At 37.5% G+C, this 20787-nt stretch overlaps 1 protein-coding gene across 3 annotated transcripts in view; it reads left to right on the top strand.

The window, feature by feature from the left end:
- F8 (coagulation factor VIII) overlaps positions 1-20787 on the top strand; it is a 202747-nt gene that overhangs the window by 96198 nt on the left and 85762 nt on the right. For all 3 annotated transcript variants that reach the window (XM_053917164.1, XM_053917165.1, XM_024564370.3), the window contains 3 exons: positions 2574-2667; positions 14277-14491; positions 16038-16188. In XM_053917164.1, coding sequence (XP_053773139.1) covers positions 2574-2667; positions 14277-14491; positions 16038-16188 — 460 coding nt within the window. The remainder of the gene's footprint in view (positions 1-2573; positions 2668-14276; positions 14492-16037; positions 16189-20787) is intronic.

The raw sequence follows: 20787 nt of genomic DNA, 5'->3' as shown, positions 1-20787 counted from the left end.
CCACCATACATGGTGGTGAAACTCGGAAATTCTTCTAAGATCAGGACAAGACACCATTTACAGGTAACACTAACTTTATTTAATATTTTACTAGAAATCCTAGCAAGTGTTCTTAGGAGAAAAATGATGGGACAATGTCAAAGTCATAGAGGAGACAACTTAAAGAACTTCTAATGTCTCAGCTGGAAGAATTTGAGCATAAAATAAATAAGTATCAGATTATACCCCAAAGTATAAAATAAATATCCCTGAGTCTGTAGTGAAATAAATAAATGATTGAATAAATAAATAGATGGGGAGTAGAGACAAATCTTACATACAAAAGAATTCCAAAAAAATTATATAGGTCTTTGATCCATTTGGGATTAATTTTATGAATGATATAAGGTCTGTAACTAGATTTTTTCTTTGCATGTGGATGTTTAGTTGTTCCAGAGCCATTTGTTAAAAAAAGACTATTTTTGCTTCATTTTCTTTTTTAATTTTTTGAATATTATATATTTTTTCAGGTGTACAGCATAGTGGTTACACAATCATATACTTTACAAAGTGTTCTCCCTGATAATTTTAATACCCATCTGGCACTATATAGTTATCACAATATTATTGCCTATATTCCCTATGCTGTACTTTACTTCCCTGTGACTATTTTGTAACTTCTTACTCCCTTCACCATTTCGACCCATTCTCACACTCTTTTCTCTTTTTTCTTGTCTTTTTTCCTTTTTAAAATTTTTAAAAGGAAAATAGTTTACAGTCAATATTTTTAAAAGATTTTATTTATTTATTTTTAGAGAACAGGGGGAGAAAAAGAGGTAGAGAAACATCAATGTGTCGTTGCCTCTCACGTGCCTCCATCTGGGGACCTGGCCTGCAGCCCAGGCATGTGCCCTGACAGGGATACAAACTGGCAACCCTTTGGTTTGCAGGCCAGTGCTCAATCCACTGAGCCACACCAGCCAAGGCCACAGTCAATATAATTTTTTATTACTTTCAAGTGTTCAGTATATACTTTACAAAATGTTCCCCCTGATATTTCCAGTAACCCAACTGGCACAATACATAATTATTACTCCTTTTTATGGTCTTCTTCGTCAAAGATCAGCTTGAGTCTATATATGCATGAGTCTATTTCTGGGCTTTCTGTTCTATTCCAATAGGAATTTTTTTCAATGGAAGATGCTACAACCTTATTGTGTACTAATACAAAAGAAGAGATGTTGGCATTAGATAGGAGCTGATTTTAACAGGAGAGAATATGGCCTGGGTAGAGGTGGGTAGATTTGATGGTAGGAAGATGAGGAATGTCTATTCTCAATGCTTCTCTTCTCAATGAAAAAAGAAACAACTGAGAATGAGAATCAGGAAGCAAATAGTCAACTAAGTAAGTGAGAAGGTGAACTTCTAAGAAAACATAATAGGATGGCTACGTAGGTTGAGTGCCCATTTGAGATTGATGATCATAATTTTTTATTATTGACACTATTACAGATGTCCCTTTTTGCCCCACTCCACCCACCCCACCCCCTGGACTTCACCACATTGTTCTCTGCCCGTGGGCTATGCATTAATGCAGAAGGTAGTTGCAGAGCTGTGTGATGTTTTTTCGACACCATTGTTCTGCTTAGGTGTAGGTAAGAAATAGGCTGTTTACTGGGTTTTACCAAATGAGTGGGTTTTAAGACAAGAATTCAAGTGGAAGTTCATTTTTAATCCTCATATCTAGAGTCTGGGATAATGTCCTCAGGGTTCTCAACCGCTGTGTCTGTGTTAATGCTTTCCACCCCTCCTCTCTTTTAAACCTCATGCAATCAGATGATGATGACTTGCTTAATGCTGTAATCAACTGTCCTTCTGGTCATGCTTGCTCATTCAGTGAATATTTTACTACCTGAATCATTGTTTCCCTCTCCACTGTATGTTTTATTTTGTGATTTATACCTCAAAAAGGTTGATTTTAAAATTTCTGTATTCTGACACAAACATTCTAGGAGCTGGGAGAACATGTTACTAACATCAGCAGGAGCCTAAGACTAAACAAAGTTCTTTTTCTTAAGTGTATTTTATACTTTACTTTTATTTAAAACGTACTCTTATTAAGAGCACAGTTCAAAAAAAAAAAAACAAACCCAAAAGCTTCTTTGCATCTACATTACAGCAGTTTGAGTATAGATAAAGCTCACATTATTTATTCTTTTCACAAGATTGCTCAGACAGCTACTTAGGTTTCTCAGTAAAGGCCCCTTTCCATTTCTTTTTTTTTTCACATTTTTTTTTATTGTTGTACTTGAACAACAGTAAGAAGCTTTTGTTTTCCAGAGCTAGGCCACATTTTTCTTCTTGATCCTAGTTGTTAAGACTTGATCTTTTTTTTAAATTACTTTATTGTTGTTCAATTACAGTTGTCTGCATTTTCCCCCCACCATTCCCCCCCACCCCAGCCAAACTCACCTCCCTGCCTTGCTTTCACCCTCCCCCTTGGTTTTGTCCATGTGTGGGGGGAAGGGTTTTCAGGAACTACTATAAAGGAGACATGGACAAGACTTGATCTTATAGTTCATTTATACTTTCAGATTATATTTAAGAATCAAGCAAGCCGACCATATAACATCTTCCCTCATGGAATCACTGATGTCAGTCCTTTGCACTCAGGGAGATTGCCAAAAGGTAAGTACATCCTGAATTTTATACTTCTTACTTACCTATAGGTACAGATGAAGTCACAGTCTCAATAATAACTAAAATTATGCTGGTGCTTTCCCTGAGTAATGTACCATGTAGGCATATTTGTCACATACCATCCTTTATACTATAATTTCTAGATGTATTATATCTATGTGATTTATAGTACCCAGAAGAAAATGCTATATTTTTTGCTTTAAAGTTAAACATACATATGTAGTCTTAGAAAATTATGACGAAAAGCATTCCTTGACATTTATCCAGCTATTTACCATTGTCAATGCATTTCACGCCTTCCTGGAGATCCAGATTTCTCTCTGGCATCACTTCCATTCAGATCATTTCCCTTCAGCCTAAAATTCTCTTTAACATTCCTTACAGTGGAAGTATGCTAGACATGAATTCTCTTAGTTTTATTTTATTTGGAAGTGTCTTTTTGTCTTCACATTTGAAGGATAATTTCACTGGACATAGAATTCTGGATGGAGAGGGTTTTTTCCTTTTAGCACTTTCAAAATATCATTTTATTGGCCTATTCAAGCTATGTCTAGATTCCATAGATTCCCCTATATGTCATTTTTCTCTGTCTGTGATTTTCTTCATATTTAATCTATTTGAGGTTCACTGATATTCTTGGGTCTATAAATTAATGTTTTTCAACAAATTTGGAAAAGTTGTCGTCCTTACTTCTTCAAATATTTTTTACTCTGTCCTCTGTCTCCTTTCCTGGGCCTACATTTACATGTATGTTGGATCTTTTGGGATTGTCCCACATACCTTAATGTTTGATCATATTTTTTCTTTCTCCTTTTCTTCTGTAGATTACATAATTTCTATTGATACATCTTCAAGTCCACTGACCTCAAACTGGAATTTCTAAGTCACAGTATTTGTATTTTTATTTTTAAAGGATAGCCAGACCTATGTTCCCAAATGAAGTAATAATTTGTACTTCTGCCAGTTGTGTATGAAAATATAATTTCCCATATCCTCGACAGCTAGACATCAATACTATTTAAATACTGCCAATCTGGTGGGTGAAAAGTGGTATCTCATTGCTGCATTAATTTGAATTCTTTTTTTTAAAAAAAGGTGTTATTTATTTATTTTCAGAGAGGGGAAGGGAGGGAGAAAGAGAGGGAGAGAAACATCAATGTTTGGTTGCTTCTCAAGCACCTGCTACTGGGGACTCGGCCCACAACCCAGGCATGTGCCCAGACTGGGAATCTAACCAGCGACCCTTTGGTTCTCAGGCCAGCACTCAGTCCACTGAGCCACACCAGCCAGGGCTCTAATTTGAATTCTTTAATTTCTTGTAGAGTTGAGCATCTTTTCACATTTTTATTGGCCATTTGGGTTTCCTGTACTACAAATTTCCTGTTTATTTCTCCTTTATCTATCTATCTAACTATCTATCTATCATTTATCTTCTTAGTTTCCTTAATTATACACATTATTTTTTCCTGGTAAATGTATATATAAGGGCATAATTTTTTTCTCTGAATACAGTTTTTTACTGCATTCCATGCTTTTGATAATTAGTACTCTCTTTACATTTCATTTTAGAATAGTTCCCAACTTTAGTTTTTATTTGTTATGTTGTTTGTTGTTTGAAGATTCATGATATATCTGTCTCATGGGTTGAAGCCTTTATCAATTACAATACCTTTCTTGGGAAGCAGAACCAAATTAAAAAAATAAGAAATGAAAGAGGAGAAATTACAACTGAAACCACAGAAATACAAAGAATTGTAAGAAATTATTATGAACTATATGCCAAAAATTTGAAAACCTGGGTGAAATGGACAAATCTCTAGAAAAATATAATCTTCCAAAACTGAATGAAGAAGCAGAAAGCCTGAACACACTGATAACAGCTGATAAAATCAAAGCAGTCATCAAAAATCTTCCGGCATCCAAAGATCTGGACCAGATGGTTTCACAGGACAATTTTACAAAACTTTTAAGGAAGAGCTAACCCCTATCCTTCTCAGATTATTCAAAAAAATCCAAGAAGAAGAAAGACTCCCACGCTCTTTTTACAAAGCCAGCATCATCCTAAATTCAAAACCAGATAAAGACACAACAAAGAAAGAAAACTACAGGCCAATGTCACTGATGAACATAGATGCTAAAATCCTCAACAAAATATTGGCAAACCGCATCCAGAAATACATTAAAAAGATCATACACCATGATCAAGTGGGATTCATCCCAGGGATGCAAGGGTGGTACAACATTCACAAATCAATAAACGTAATATATCACATAAACAAAAGGAAAGACAACAATCACATGATCATACCAATAGATGCAGAAAAAGCATTTGATAAGGCACAGCACCCATTTATAAGAAAAACTCGCAGCAAAGTGGGAGTAGAGGGAGCATTCCTCAACATAATAAAGGCCATATATGAGAAACATACAGCCAACATCATACTCAATGGGCAGAAACTAAAAGCTTTCCCACTAAGATCAGGTAATAAGACAAGGGTGTCCACTTTCACTACTTTTATTCAACATAGTATTGGAAGTCCTAGCCACAGCAATCAGACAAGAAAGAGAAATAAAAGGTCTCCAAATTGGAAAGGAGGAAATAAAACTGTCACTGTTTGCAGATAACATGATAGTTTACATAGAAAACCCTATGGACTCCACCAAAAAACTACTTGACCTAATAAGTGAATTTGGCAAAACAGCAGGATTCAAAGTCAATATTCAGAAATCAAAGGAATTTTTATTTTTTAAATTTTTTAAAGAATTTATTTATTTTTAGGGAGAGGGGAATGAAAAGGAGAAAGAGAGGGAGAGGAACATCAATGTGTGGTTGCCTCTCATGCACCTCCATCTGGGTACATGGCCCTCAACCCAGGCATGTGTCTTGACTGGGAATTGAACTCACAGCCCTTTGGTTCACATGCCCATGCTCAATCCACAGAGCTATACCAGCCAGGGCAAAAGCATTTTTATACACCAACAGTGAAAGATCAGAATCAGAAATGAGGAAAAAATTCCATTTGATATACCAACAAGAAAAATAAACTACCTAGGAATAAACCTAACCAAGGAGGTAAGAGAACTGTACTCAGAAAACTACACAACACTGAAGAAAGAAATTAAGGAAGACACAAACAAATGGAAGCATATACCGTGTTCATGGATTGGCAGAATCAACATCATCAAAATGTCCATATTACCCAAGGCAATTTATAGATTCAATGCAATCCCTATTAAAGTACCTATGACATATTTCACAGATATAGAACAAACATTCCAAAAATTTATATGGAACCATAAATGACCCCAAAAAGCAGTGGCAATTTTGAGAAAGAAGAACAAAGTAGGAGGGATCACAGTACCTGATATAAAACTGTATTACAAGGCTACTGTAATCAAAACAGCCTGGTACTAGCGTAAGAACAGACACATAGACCAATGGAACAGAATAGAGAGCTCAGAAATAAACCCAAGTCTCTATGGTCAATTAATATTTGACAAAGGGGGCAGAAGCATAAAATGGAGTAAAAATAGCCTCTTCAATAAATGATGTTGGGAAATCTGGACAGCTACATGCAAAAAAAAGAAACTCAATCACCAACTTACGCCATACACAAAAATAAATTCAAGGTGGATAAAAGAGTTAAATATAAGTCATGACACCATAAATGTCCTAGACGAGAACATAGGCAGGAAAGTCTCAGATATCCCAAGCAGCAGTATTTTCACCAATATGTCCCCTAGAGCAAGAGATATAAAGGAAAGAATAAACAAATGGGACCTCATCAAAATAAAAAGCTTCTGCATGGCTAAAGAAAATAACACTAAAAGGAAAAGACAACCAACCATATGGGAAAACATATTTGCAAATGAGACCTCAGACAAGGGTTTGATCTCCAAAATATATAAAGAACTCACATGACTGCACTCCAGGAAGACAAACAACCCAATTAAAAAATGGGCAAAGGACTTGAACAGACACTTCTCCAAGAAGGACATACAGAGGACCCAGAGACATCTGAAAAGACACTCATCATCACTAGCCATCAGAGAGATGCAAATTAAAACCACAACAAGGAGAACCAAGATGGCAGCGTAGGTAGACACACTGCGCCTCCTCGCACAACCAGAACTGACAGAGAATCAAACAGAAAGGGGGACCAACACCAAGGAAATAGAAAATAAACATTCATCCAGACTGGTAGGAGGGGCGGAGACGGGCACCAGGGTGGAGAGGACTCACGTGGCTGTGGCGGGACTGAGACTGGCGGAGTGTGGGACAAATGGCGCAGGCAGTCTGAGCACTAGCAGACCCTGCGGCCCCACATTTGCACAGATAAACCCAGAGGGCCGGACTCAGAGTGGCGGAGAACAGGGCAGGCAGAGCAGCGGGTAGCACCCTGCAGCACCACATTCGCCCACAGATAAACCGGACGAACGTCAGGGAGCGAAGCAGATCGCGTAACCCAGGGCTCCAGCTCAGGGAAATAAAGCCTCAAACCTCTGATTGAAAACCCCCGTGGGGGTTGGGGCGGCAGCAGGAGAGACTCCCAGCCTCACAGGAGAGGTTGTTGGAGAGACCCACAGGGGCCTAGAGTGTGCACAGGCCCACTTACTTGGGAACTAGCACCAGAGTGGCCCAGTTTGATTGTGGGTAGCGGAGTGAAAGATTGAAAGCCGGAGGAGAGTGAGGCGGGCGCCATTGCTCCCACTCGGCCCCTCCCCAATGTATAGCGTCACAGCGCAGCGACCAGCATTACCCCGCCCCCGGTGAACACTTAAGGCTCCGCCCCTTAAAGTAACAGATGCGCCAAGACAAAAAAAAAAAAAAAAAAAAAAAAAAAGGCCCAAATGACAGAACACTTCAAAGCTCCAGAAAAAATACAACTAAGCAAGGAAGAGATAGCCAACCTATCGGATGCACAGTTCAAAGCACTGGTTTTCAATATGCTCACAGACTTGGTTGAATCTATTCGAAAACCAGATGAAAAAATGAAGCCTATGCTAAGAGAAACAAAGGAAAATGTACAGGGAACCAATAGTGATGAGAAGGAAACTGGGACTCAAATCAATGGTGTGGACCAGAAGGAAGAAACAAACATCCAACCAGAAAAGAATGAAGAAACAAGAACTTGGAAAAATGAGGAGAGGCTTAGGAACGTCCCGGACGCCTTGAAACGTTCCAACATCCGAATTATAGGGGTGCCAGAAGGAGAAGAGGAAGAACAAAAATTGAAAACTTATTTGAACAAATAATGAAGGAGAACTTCCCCGATCTGGCAAAGGAAATAGACTTCTGGGAAGTCCAGGAAGCTCAGAGAGTCCCAAAGAAGCTGGACCCAAGGAGGAACACGCCAAGGCACATCATAATTACATTACCCAAGATTAAACGCAAGGACCTACATCCAAGATTACTCTATCCAGCAAAGCTATCACTTAGAATGGAAGGGAAGATAAAGTGCTTCTCAGATAAGGTCAAGTTAAAGAACTTCATCATCACCAAGCCCTTATTATATGAAATGTTAAAGGGAGTTACCTAAGAAAAAGAAGATCAAAAATAGGAACAGTAAAAATGACAGCAAACTCACAGTTATTAACGGCCACACATAAAACAAAAACGAGAGCAAACTAGACAAACAACTAGAACATGAGGGTTGTCATTAAGGGAGTGGGAGGGGCAGAGGTGGGGAAAGGTACAGAGAATAAGTAGCATAGATGATAGGTGGAAAATAGACAGGGGGAGGGTAAAAATAGTGTAGGAAATGTAGAAGCCAAAGAACTTATAAGTATGACCTATGGACATAAACTATAGCGGGGGAATGTGGGAGGGAGGGGGGTGGGCAAGATGGAGTGGAGTGGGGGGGTGGAATGGGACAACTGTAATAGCATAATCAATAAATATATAAAAAAAAAAAAACCACAACGAGATACCACTTCACACGGCTGAGACTGGTCATCATAAATGAATCAACAAACAAGTGTTGGAGAGGCTATGGAGAAAAGGGAACCCTAGTGCACTGTTGGTGGGAATGCAGACTGGTGCAGCCACTGTGGAAAACAGTATGGAATTTCCTCAGAAAACTAAAAATGGAACTGCCTTTTGATCCAGCAATCCACTGCTGGGATTATACCCTAAGAATCCTGAAACACGAATTCAAAAGAACCTTTGCACCCCAATGTTGAGAGCAGCACAATTTACAATAGCCAAGTGCTGGAAGCAACATAGGTGCCCATCAGTAAATGAGTGGATTAAAAATCTATAGTATATTTACACAATGGAATATTATGCAACAGAAAGAAAGAAGGAGCTCCTACCATTGTGACAGCATGGATGGTACTGCAGAGCATTATGCTAAGTGAAATAAGCCAGGTGATGATGGACAAATACCATATGATCTCACCTATAAGTGGAAACTAGTCAACAAAACAAATAAGCAAGCAAAACACAGCCAGAGACATTGCAATGAGGAACAAACTAACAGCAGCCAGAGAGGAGGGGGGAGAGGGATAATGGGGGATAATAGGAGTGGGGCCATCAAGTAGCATGTATGGAGGACACACAGACAAAGCCAAGGTGTGTGGGTTTGAGGGTGGGAGACAGTGATGGGTGTGGTGGAGCGAAAATGGAGACAACTGTACTTGAACAACAATAAAAATATAATAAACATAAATAAATACATACATTTTAAAAATTTTAAAAATATATCTTTCTTGGTTCTGTTTTATGTTCCTTAACTTAAATGCTAGTTTTCTAATTTTAGTATTGCCATACATCCTTACCTAGTTTATCTTTTCCATGCTATTATTTCTCCGTATTTTTATTTATTTTATATTAGAGCTGGCCCATGTAAAGAGCATACAAGGGTGGGAAAAAGTAGATTTACAGTTGTAATACAAATAAATAATACAAGAATTAATAAATGATAATACAAGAATAAACTCACATTTTCACAACTGTAAACCTAATTTTGCCAACCCTGGTATATCTGAGTTTTGTTTTGATACCCAATCTCCATTTTTTAATAGGGGATTTTAGCCCTATTTAACACATTTGTGTTACTACTGATATGTTTGTATGTATTACAGTAATTTTATATTTTATTTACAATTATTTTATCATTTTATTTCTTTTGTAAGAAGTTTTACTTGCTATATATTTTTTTATTTTAGTAAATTAGCTGTTATATATATTCTTTACTTTGGGGTGAATATTTACTTTATCAAAATAATAGAATGACTTCTGGCCAAGATGTTAGCATAGGTAAACATGGCACTCACCTCCTCCCACAACCACGTCAAAATTACAATGAAACTACAGAACACCATCATTCATAACTGCTTGAAATCTGACTGAATGGATGTCCCACAACTAGGGAATTAAAGAAGAAGCCCCATCAAGACTGGTAGGGAATAAAGAGACTTGGATGATCTGGTGCCACACCCACATGTGGCAGATAAAAATCTGGAGGTATAGCTCAGCTGTGGAGGTCCCTTCTGAGGAGGAGTCCTAGTGCCACACCAGGCCCCTCAGCCCAGGTTTCCACTGCCAGAAAGAGAAGTTCGCATAATCGATGGATGTAAAAACCAGATGGGATTAAGGTTGAGGGAGACCAGAGGGTTGCTGGAATCCGGGCAGTTTCTCTTAAAGGGCCCATACACAGAATTACTCAGACTCACTCCTTCTGAGCTCTGGCACAGGAGCACTAGCTCAAAATACACCAGAGACATAGATGAAAGAACTGAATTGTCTGGCATCGGGGTACGAGCTGGGGTGGGGGGAGCAGCTTTCTCTCTGACAGAAGTGCTGGCAGAGGCCATTGTTCTTTTGATGAATTCTCCCCCAACAGAGCCAGAAGACAGCAGACCAGCACCATATCTGAGACTCCATCATCCTGGCTCAAACTGTTTGCCCCACCCTAGTGATTCCCTAAGACTCTGCCCCACCCAACATTTAGGCCCACCCAAGCTATTTCCAGTGTCTTTTCCATATGAATAGCCTGTCTTGGCTCATGCTTCAGATTTTCCTAAAATCTCTCAAATAATCAGTATCTGGCCTTAGTGTGACCCATACCTCTCACTTAGTGGCTCCAGACCCAGCACTAGCAGCAGCTGACCTTGGTTCACAGCTTGGCCTCACCTGGGCACCTCCGAGCCCAGCACAAGTAGTAGCCATCTGCAGATCACTTTGTAGCTAATGCTGGATGGTTCTGGACAGAACATAGGCTGTGTCTGGCCTTGACCTGCACCTACTGGGAGGCCCCAGAACCAGCACACCCAGTAAACAGCTTCAGACCACATTGACGCATCACTCAACAACCTCCACAACTGATACACTCAAGGGGCCAACTCATGGGCATTAGAGCCCTGCTGAAGTAAGTCCTGCCCTATGGGGTGGGCCCCTGCACAGCTGATACTCCATGGTGTTTGGAGGTTGGTTGTTGCAGCCAGTCCTTCCTGCTTATCAGCCTGGGGGGAAATCCACCCCTTCCAAATGACATGCCAACAGAAATTAAGGCTCAACTACAAGAGGAGGTTGTATACAGCTTACAGAGGGGATGCGTCTTGAGGGCCCAGCTTGGATGACCAGGTAGGTTGTGCTGTTGGACCTTACAGAAATACCTACTACATTAAGCCATTCTGGGAAATGTAGCAACTCTACCTAATACATAGAAAAAAAAATAAAGAAAAGCTGCAATATGGGGAGACAAAGAAACATGTCCCAAATGAAAGAACAAAACTCCAGAAAAAGAAGAAAAAAAAAAAACAAAATGGAAACAAGCAATCTACTAGATGCTAGAGTTCAAAACACTGGTTATAATCATGCTCAATGAACTTAGTGATAAACTAAACAGAATTAAAAAAAGACCAATCAGAAATGTAGGATACACTAACTGAAGAATAATTTACAGAGAATCAACAGTAGAGTAGATGAAGCTGGGAATGAAATCAGTGATTTGGATTATAAGGAAGCAAAAAACACACAATGTAAATACCAAAAAGGGAAAACAATCCAAAAAAAGTCAGGATAGTGTAAGGAGCCTCTGGGACAACTTCAAGCATTCCAACATGCACATCATGGGGGTACCGGAAAGAGAAGAGAGAGATCAAGAAATTAAAAACCTATTTGAAAAAATAATGATAGAAAACTTTCCTAACTTAGTGAAGAAAACCACAAGTCCAGGAAATACAGAGTCTCAAACAAGGTGAACCCAAAGAGGCCTATGCCAAGACACATCATAATCAAAATGCCCAAAGTTAAAGACAGCCAGAATCTTAAAAGCAGCAAGAGAAAAGCAGTTAGTTATGTACAAGGGAGTTCCCATGAGACTGTCAGTGGATTTGTCAACAGAAACTTTGCAGGCCAGAAGGGATTGGCAAGAAATATTCAAAGTAATAAAAAGCCAGGACCTACAACCAAGGTTACGTTACCCAGCAAAGCTATCATTTAGAATTGAAGGACAGATAAGGAGCTTCCCAGACAAGAAAAAGCTTAAAGGAGTTCATCACCACCAAACCAGTATTATATGAAATGTTAATGGGTCTTCTTTAAGAAGAAAGAGATAAAACTAGGAACAATAAAATGGCAAAAATACATATGTATCAACAATTGAATCTAAAAAACAAATGAATAGCAGAACAGAAACAAACTCATTGATACAAAGAACATTTTGATGGTTCCCATATAGGACGAGGGTTGGAGGGATGGGTGAAAAAGATGAAGGAATTAAGTACAATTTGTTGTTACAGAATAGCCAAAGGGATATAAATTACAGCATAGGGAATATAGTTAACAATATTCTAATAAGTATGTATGGTATGAGATTTATCAGGATGATCACTCAGTAAGTTATGTAATGTCTAGTCACTGGAGTGTACCCTGAAACTAATATAATAATGTATGTCAACTGTAATTGAAAAATTAAAAACGATTTAAAAAATAGATACTTAAAACTACAGAGAGACTAAATCCCACTCTCTAGAGGCCTCCATTTTTAAGTATTTCTGCATTATATTTTTGATGGTCATCTCTAAAAAATTACTTATATGATAATATTTTGATTTTCAACTTTACACATTATATATTTACTTTATTTTGTGTTAAATGAGGATTTAGCATTGTGCTTCTTTCCATTCCAGTTCTTTTAGACTTTTGTCAGTGTTTTTAGTTCCTCAAATGGCCATTATTAGAACTTTAAAAATATACTAAACACCCACTTTTGTATTTTCATGATTGAATAACTCTTGGCTCTATAATTTATAAGGTAAGTGTATTAACAACAGTGCCCTTTCCCTGTCTCTCATTATTCCATTTCTCAACAGCTGCCAGCCATACCTTTACTTTTATAAAACTAAAATTGATAACACTTACTTTTGTACTGTATTGGTGAATAACTTCCTCCTTTGTCTATGTATTTATTCTAAAGTTTAAAAATTAAAAAACAGCATTGATATTATTTTAGTATGTATTTCTTATTATAAGTTTGTGAATTTAATACAGAACCATGTGATATGCTGTGATTGTTCTTTTGTCTAAAGTTCCAATGATTTTACTATTAAGGTCAAACATATTGTCCTTCCTTATTCTCTATGGGTAGTTCAAAACCATGTTACATTTTAGTTTGCTTTATATTAGAGCCATGCTGATGTCATAAGTTTTGCGTTTGTATTCCTGAAGGAAGATTTTCTTTTCTTTTATTAGAAGAAATGTATACCTGTTCACCATATTCCTTAGGTCTTCCAGATTCTTAAGCATTCTATTTATTTCTTTTTTTTTAAATTTTTATTGTTATTCAATTACAGTTGTATGCCTTTTCTCCCCATCCCTCCACCCCACCCCAGCTGAACCTACCTCCCTCCCCCACCTCCACCCTCCCCCTTGATTTTGTCCTTGTGTCCTTTATAGTAGTTCCCGTAATCCCCTCTCCTCACTGTCCCCTCCCCACTCCCCCCTGTCCATTGTTAGATTGTTCTTAACTTCAGTGTCTCTGGTTATATTTTGTTTCCTTTTTTTTTTTTCTATTTATTATGTTCCAGTTAAAGGTGAGATCATATGGTATTTGTCCCTCACCGTCTGGCTTATTTCACTTAACATAATGCTCTCCAGTTCCATCCATGCTGTTGCAAAGGGCATATACCACATCTTTTGATGCCAAATTTGAGTTAAAACTTCAGTGCACAGTCCGTTGGCACATATTCAGGCCTGAAAGTCTTATGGTCAACTGGATTATCAAGTGTAGCTTCCCCTCTGACATTGATGTCTCTATTTTAGCACTTGAGATTTTTTTTTAAAGATTTTTTTAGCTATGTATTTAAAATATACAAAATTATTATTTATTATTTCTATATATTTGTAATAGTGGGTAGACCTGCCCATGTCAACTCAAACGAACATACTAACAGAAATCTCCTGGGCTCATTTTTATTGTAAAAAATATATATAAATCTTAAACTTATGATAAGTACTAATTTAGTTTCCATTTATTGAGAAATGTCATACATACATATAGTTTTGTAGAGCTCTTGCAATACCAACATGATTACTAATATGTGTCTTGTTATACTCTAATCAAGCTATTTTGTGGTTTGGATGTGGGTAGGTGTGAAACATCTGAAAGATATGCCAATTCTGCCAGGAAAGATATTCAAATATAAATGGACAGTGACTGTAGAAGATGGGCCAACTAAATCAGATCCTCGGTGCCTGACCCGATATTACTTGAGCTCTGTTAATCTAGAGAGAGATCTAGCTTCAGGACTCATTGGCCCTCTCCTCATCTGCTACAAAGAATCTGTAGATCAAAGAGGAAACCAGGTGAGTTCTTCTCTCCCCCAAGTGCTGGATTTGAAGCTAAAAATGGAATGATGATGTATATGAACTTCCACATAATATTTCCTACTCCTTCAGTGTATGTCTCCCAGTAGCATGCATGCAGAAAATATAGTCATCTGCAATATTGACCAATAAAAGAAATGAGTTGGGTCTCTCACAGCTGTTAATTCATTTTGAGTTTGGTATAATAACCTTGCCTGCTGGATGCATAGGAGACCTGGGCCCTAGATCATTTCTATAATACTCACACCCAGTCCAAAATTCCACTCCCTGTAATAGACCTTGCCCATTTTAACATGCTCAATTATCACCTATTTTTAGATGACACAAATCTATAACACAGCCTAGACTTCTCTAGAGTTCAATGAATATTTGTTGAGCAAAATGCAAGGAAAGATATATAATATTTCAGAATATGACTAGAATTGGACCACTTCTGCTACTTTAAAACATGAAGTTAAATTCTCTGAATAAGAAAACCTTACTTACTCACAAAAACTCATTGCCATATTGCTAAGGCTTGACGACATGTCCATTTGGGCATTTATGATATATAGGATTCCTATAAGTCTGAAAACATTTCATTGGTTCAGAGACTAAAGCACATGAATTTTAATGCAGGAAAAACGTGGCACACAAACGCAGAGAGGCGTAAATTTGGCCAAGTACCTATCTTGAAAATATATTCCTAATTATAGTTTTTCCACTAATTTTGGGGGAAGGGCTAAAATGTACCTCTATATTCTTCTCTTCTCCCCAGCATTTTGGTTTCTGTAATAATAGGTTATGCAAAACAAAATTGATAAATTGATACATATTAGTGAAGTTTACACATTAAATCTTAGAAGATTCAATTATCAAGTGACTAACTCATAACTTTAGTTCATATACAAACTGCTCTTCTGAAAAATACTTTAAATTTTTTAAATAGGAAACTTAAGGTATTCATGTTAATTAACATTTTATGATTCATCTTATCTTTGTTATTTGGTCTCTGTTTTCTATTTTTAATTTTTTAATAGATTGGTAGCATTGTGGAAGGGCAGTTGGTAGATGGACATTTAGGGAAGGCATTAATCTTATTTGGCATGACTAACTTTTTAAGAAAGATACCGAATAATCAACTGAGTCTTTTAAGAGTAAAACCCCTCCATTAAGAACATAGAAAGAATGAACCTACAGCCTGTACCGAAAAATCAGCCAGCATTTGGCTTTGGGTCCAGAATAAATGAAGTTTAATGGGTCCAGTCACCCTCTTGCCCTAAGGACACATTTGGTCTAGACATACACTTACTGCTCATAGTACCCACTCCCACTCCCAGGCCCTGGTATATGCCATAATATTGACCCTATGGAGAAATGGAATTGAACTAAAGGATTGTAGGTATATCCCATGCATACCATCGTTTCTATTATAGACTGCAAATTCCTACCTGATTCTTACCTGATAATTCATAAGACTACTTATGAATTCCTACCTGGAAATTCATAAGTAGTATTTCCTTCTTTCAATGCATGTAATTAACAGATGATGTCAGACAAGAGAAATGTCATCCTGTTTTCTGTATTCGATGAGAATCGAAGCTGGTATCTCACAGAGAATATGCAGCGCTTCCTCCCCAATGCAGAAGGGGTACAGCCCCAGGATCCAGAGTTCCAAGTTTCCAACATCATGCACAGTAAGTAAAGCAGCACCTGAGTCTAATGGGTAATAGATAAAGGGAAATTGAAGCCAGCAAATTGATGCCCATATAAGGGAGTAATTCATATGCCATGCAGGAGTCATAGTTCCTTAAAAATTGTTACATATGAACATATATAATTTTATATAAATGTATATGATCATGAAATATATTTTTATTTTTTTAATATCCAGTTAACCTTATTTATTTTTTTAACATTTTTTATTGTTGTTCAAGTACAGTTGTCTCCATTTTCCCCCCACCACTCTCCTCTACCCCACACAGCCCCACCTCCCATCCTTGACCCTACCCACTTTGGCTTTGTCCATGGGTCCTTTATATGTGTTCCTTGATGACCCTTCCTCTATATTCCTCCATTATCCCTCTCCCATCTGGTTACTGTCAGTTTGTTCTTAATTTCAATGTCTCTGGTTATATTTTGCTTGCTTGTTTGTGTTGTTGATTATGTTCCAGGTAAAGGTGAGATCATATGGTATTTGTCTTTCACTGCCTGGCTTATTTCACTTAGCATAATGCTCTCCAGTTCCCTCCCTGCTGTTGCAAAGGGTAGGTGCTCCTTCCTGCAGGGGCAGAAGCATAAAGTGGAGTAAAAATAGCCTCTTTAACAAATGGTGTTGGGAAATCTGCACAGCTACATGAAAAAAAATGAAACTCGACCACCAACTTACACCATGCACAAAAATAAACTCCATATGGATAAAAGACTTAAATAAGTCACAATACCATAAAAGTCCTAGAGGAAAACAGAGGCAGGAAAATCTCAGATATTCCATGCAGCAATATTTTTCACCAATATATCCCTTAGAGCAAGGGACATAAAGGAAAGAATAAACAAGTGGGACTTCATCAAAATAAAAAGCTTCTGCATGGCTAAAGAAAACATCAGCAAAATGAAAAGGGATCCAACTGTATGGGAAAATATATTTGCAAATGATACCTTGGACAAGGGTTTGATCTCCATATTTTTTTTCTTTTAGAAAGTGTCAAATATTCAAAGAACGTTATTTTTAAAGGATAAATCAAATAAGGCACGGCTTCCATTTACACAAACATGCGTAATTCATACTTAATATAAAATACACTAAACTGGTAAATTACACATGAAATATAAAGGGAAACAATTTTACATATATAAAACAATTGCCAGCTATAGCAATTTAACAGTCAAATTAATCAAGATATTGTACATTTAAAAAAGCCAACATCTTTTTTTCCACCTTTATTGATACATAATGGACAAATAAAAAATTTATATATTTAAGGTGTATAATGTGATCCTTTTGATAATCACTTGATTGTCCCCTTCTTTTTATCTCTCCATCTCTTTCCATATTACACCTTTCTATTGACCATTCTGTATTTATGTAGCCTGTGTTAAAACATTTTCTCCATCATTATATAATTCTGTGCAAGCATGTATATATGTTGTATTACTCTGCTAGGCCTGCCATAACAAAGCCTGGCGCCACAGACTGGATGGCTTCAACAACAGAAATTTATTGCCTCACTCACAATTCTGGAAGCTAGAAGTCTGAGAGATCAAGGCGTTCTCAGGATTGGTCTGTTCTGAGGCTTTTCCTTGGCCTGTAGATGGCTGTCTTCTCCCTGGGTCCTCACATGGTCTTTTCCTCTGTGCATGAACATGCCTGTGTACAAATTTCCTCTTCATATAAGGGCATCAGTCATATAGAGTTAAAGCCCATCCTAATCACCTCATTTGAATGAATTACCTGTTTAAAGACCTATCTCTAAATGCAGCCACATGAGCCACTATGGGTTAGAACTTCAATATGTGAATTTGGGTGGGAGCACAATTCACCCTATAGCATACATACATATGTGTGTGTCTATATAAACACACAGATAGGAATGGTAAAAAATATGATAAAAATTTTCAATCTCACAGGGAAATACAAAATAGAATACCAATGTGATAGCACTTTATACCTATCAGACTGGCAAAATTATAAGACGATTATTACTCGTGGGTTTGTGAGTGAAAGGGTATTCCCATATAATGTTAGTGGAAAACAATCTTATTGAAAGCATTAAGTTAAAAATATATGCTTCTTGGGGTTCTGGTTCTGCTTAAGATGGAATAAGCATGTGTGACCCTCTGTAACCCACTGAACTTAGTTAAACATCTTTAACAGAACAGAATACAGAGCCCAGAAACAAACCCATGTCTCCCTGGTCAAATATTTGACAAAGGGGGCACGAGCATACAATTGAGTAAAAAATAGTCTCTTCAACAAACAACAAATGGTGTTGGGAGAACTGGACTAGTACATGCAAAAAAAAAAAAAAAAAGGAAACTAGACCACCAACTTACACCATCCACAAAAATAAACTCAAAATAGACAAAAGACTTAAATATAAGTCATGACACCATGAAACTCCTTAAGGAGTTTTAAAACTCCTATGTTTATAGGCAGGAAGATTTGAGCTATCCCACATAGCAATATCTTTGCCAATATATCTCCTAGGTCAAGGGAAATAAAGGAAAAATAAACAAACGGGACTACATCAATTTAAAAAGCTTCAGTCCTGGCTGGTGTGGCTCAGTGGATTGAGCACCAGCCTGCAAAAAAAAAGGGTCACCATTTCAGTTCCCAGTCAGGGCACATGCCTGGGTTGTGGGCCAGGTCCCTAGTATGAGGCGAGTGAGAGGCAACCACACATTGATGTTTCTCTCCCTCTATTTCTCCTCTCCTTCCCCTCTCTAAAAATAAATAAAATCTTTTTTTAAAAAAGCTTCAGCATGGCTAAAGAAACCATCATCAAAATGAAAAGGGAACCAACCATATGGAAAAATGTATTTGCCAATGATGCATTCGACAAGGCTTTGATCTCCAAAATATATAAAGAACTCATCTGACTCAACACCAGGAAGACAAAAAATCCAATTAAAAAAATGGGCAAAGGACCTGAGCAGACACTTCTTCAAGGAGGACATACAGATGGCCTATAGACATATGAAAACATGCTCAACATCACTAGCAGTCAAAGAGATGCAAATTAAAACCGTATTGAGATATCAACTCACACCTGTCAGAATGGCCATCATTAATAAACCAACAAACAACAAGTGCTGACAAGGCTGTGGAGAAAAGAGAACCCTAGTGAACTGTTGGTGGGAATGCAGACTGGTGCAGCCACTGTGGATAACAGTATGGAATTTCCTTAAAAAACTAAAAATGGAACTGCCTTTTGACCCAGTGATTCTACTGCTGGAAATATACCCTAAGAATCCTGAGTCACCAATTCAAAAGAATTTATGCACCCCTATATTGATAGCAGCGCTATTTACAATAGCCAAGTGCTGCAAACAACCTAAGTGCCCATCAGTAAATGAGTGGATCAAAAAACTGTGGTACATTTGCACAATGGAATACTATGCAGCAGAAAGAAGGAAATCCTACCTTCTGTGACAGCATGAATGAAACTGGAGAATATTATGCTAAGTGAAGTAATCCAGTTGGTGAAAAACAAATACCATATGACCTCACCTATAAGTGGAATCTAATGAACAAAATAAACTAACAAAATTTTAAACTTTTGCTCTCATACTGCCAAAGAGAATGAAAAGACAAGCCACAGATGGGTAGAAAATATTTGCACATCACATGTCTGAACTGGGAGACTCAACAGTAAGAATACAAACAAACTCCTAAAAATGGGCAAAAGATTTGAACAGACACATCATCAAAGAAGATATATGGAAGGCAAAGTGTTACATTGAAAAAACTCATTAGCCATTAAGGAAATGCATATTAAAACCACCATCATCACAATTGCTCCCCATGTACAAAAGTTAATTCAAAATGGATCAAAGACCTAAATATAAGATCTGAAACAATAAATTACATAGAAGAAAACATAGGTACTAATCTTATGAACCTTCATCTTAGAGAAAATTTTATGAATTTGACCCCAAAGGCAAAGGAAGTAAAGGCAAAAATAAATGAATGAGACTATATCAAACTAAAAAGCTTCTGCACAGCAAAAGAAACCACCAACAAAATCAAAAGGCAAGCAATCAAATGGGAGATGATATTTGCAAACAACAGTTCCAACAAGGGGTTAATATCCAAAATATATAAATAACTCATTGAACTCAACACCAAACAAACAATCCAATTTAAAAATGAGCAGAGGACCTGAAAAGGCACTTCTCCCATAAAGACATACAAATGGCCAACAGATATATGAAAAGGTGCTCAACTAGCTACTAGGGAAATGCAAATCAAAACTACAATGAGATTCCACCTCACATCTGTCAGAATGGCTGTTATAAACGAGACAAGTAATAACAAGTGTTGGAGAGGTTGTGGAGAAAAGGGAACCCTCATTCACTACTAGTGGGAATGTAAACAGGTACAGCCACTATGAAAAACAGTTTGAAGGTTCCTCAAAAAATTAAGAATACAGTTACCATACTGACCTAGCAATCCCTCTTTGGGGTATCTACCAAAAAAACTCAAAAATATTTATTTGCACCCTTATGTACCCTTGTGTTCATTGCAGTATTATTCGTGGTAGCCAAGAGATGCAGACAACCAAAGTGTCCTTCAT

This window comes from Desmodus rotundus, chromosome X (assembly GCF_022682495.2).
Source record: "Desmodus rotundus isolate HL8 chromosome X, HLdesRot8A.1, whole genome shotgun sequence".
In the NCBI taxonomy this organism is placed as follows: domain Eukaryota; kingdom Metazoa; phylum Chordata; class Mammalia; order Chiroptera; family Phyllostomidae; genus Desmodus; species Desmodus rotundus.
This window is presented reverse-complemented; position numbering and strand designations above follow the sequence as displayed.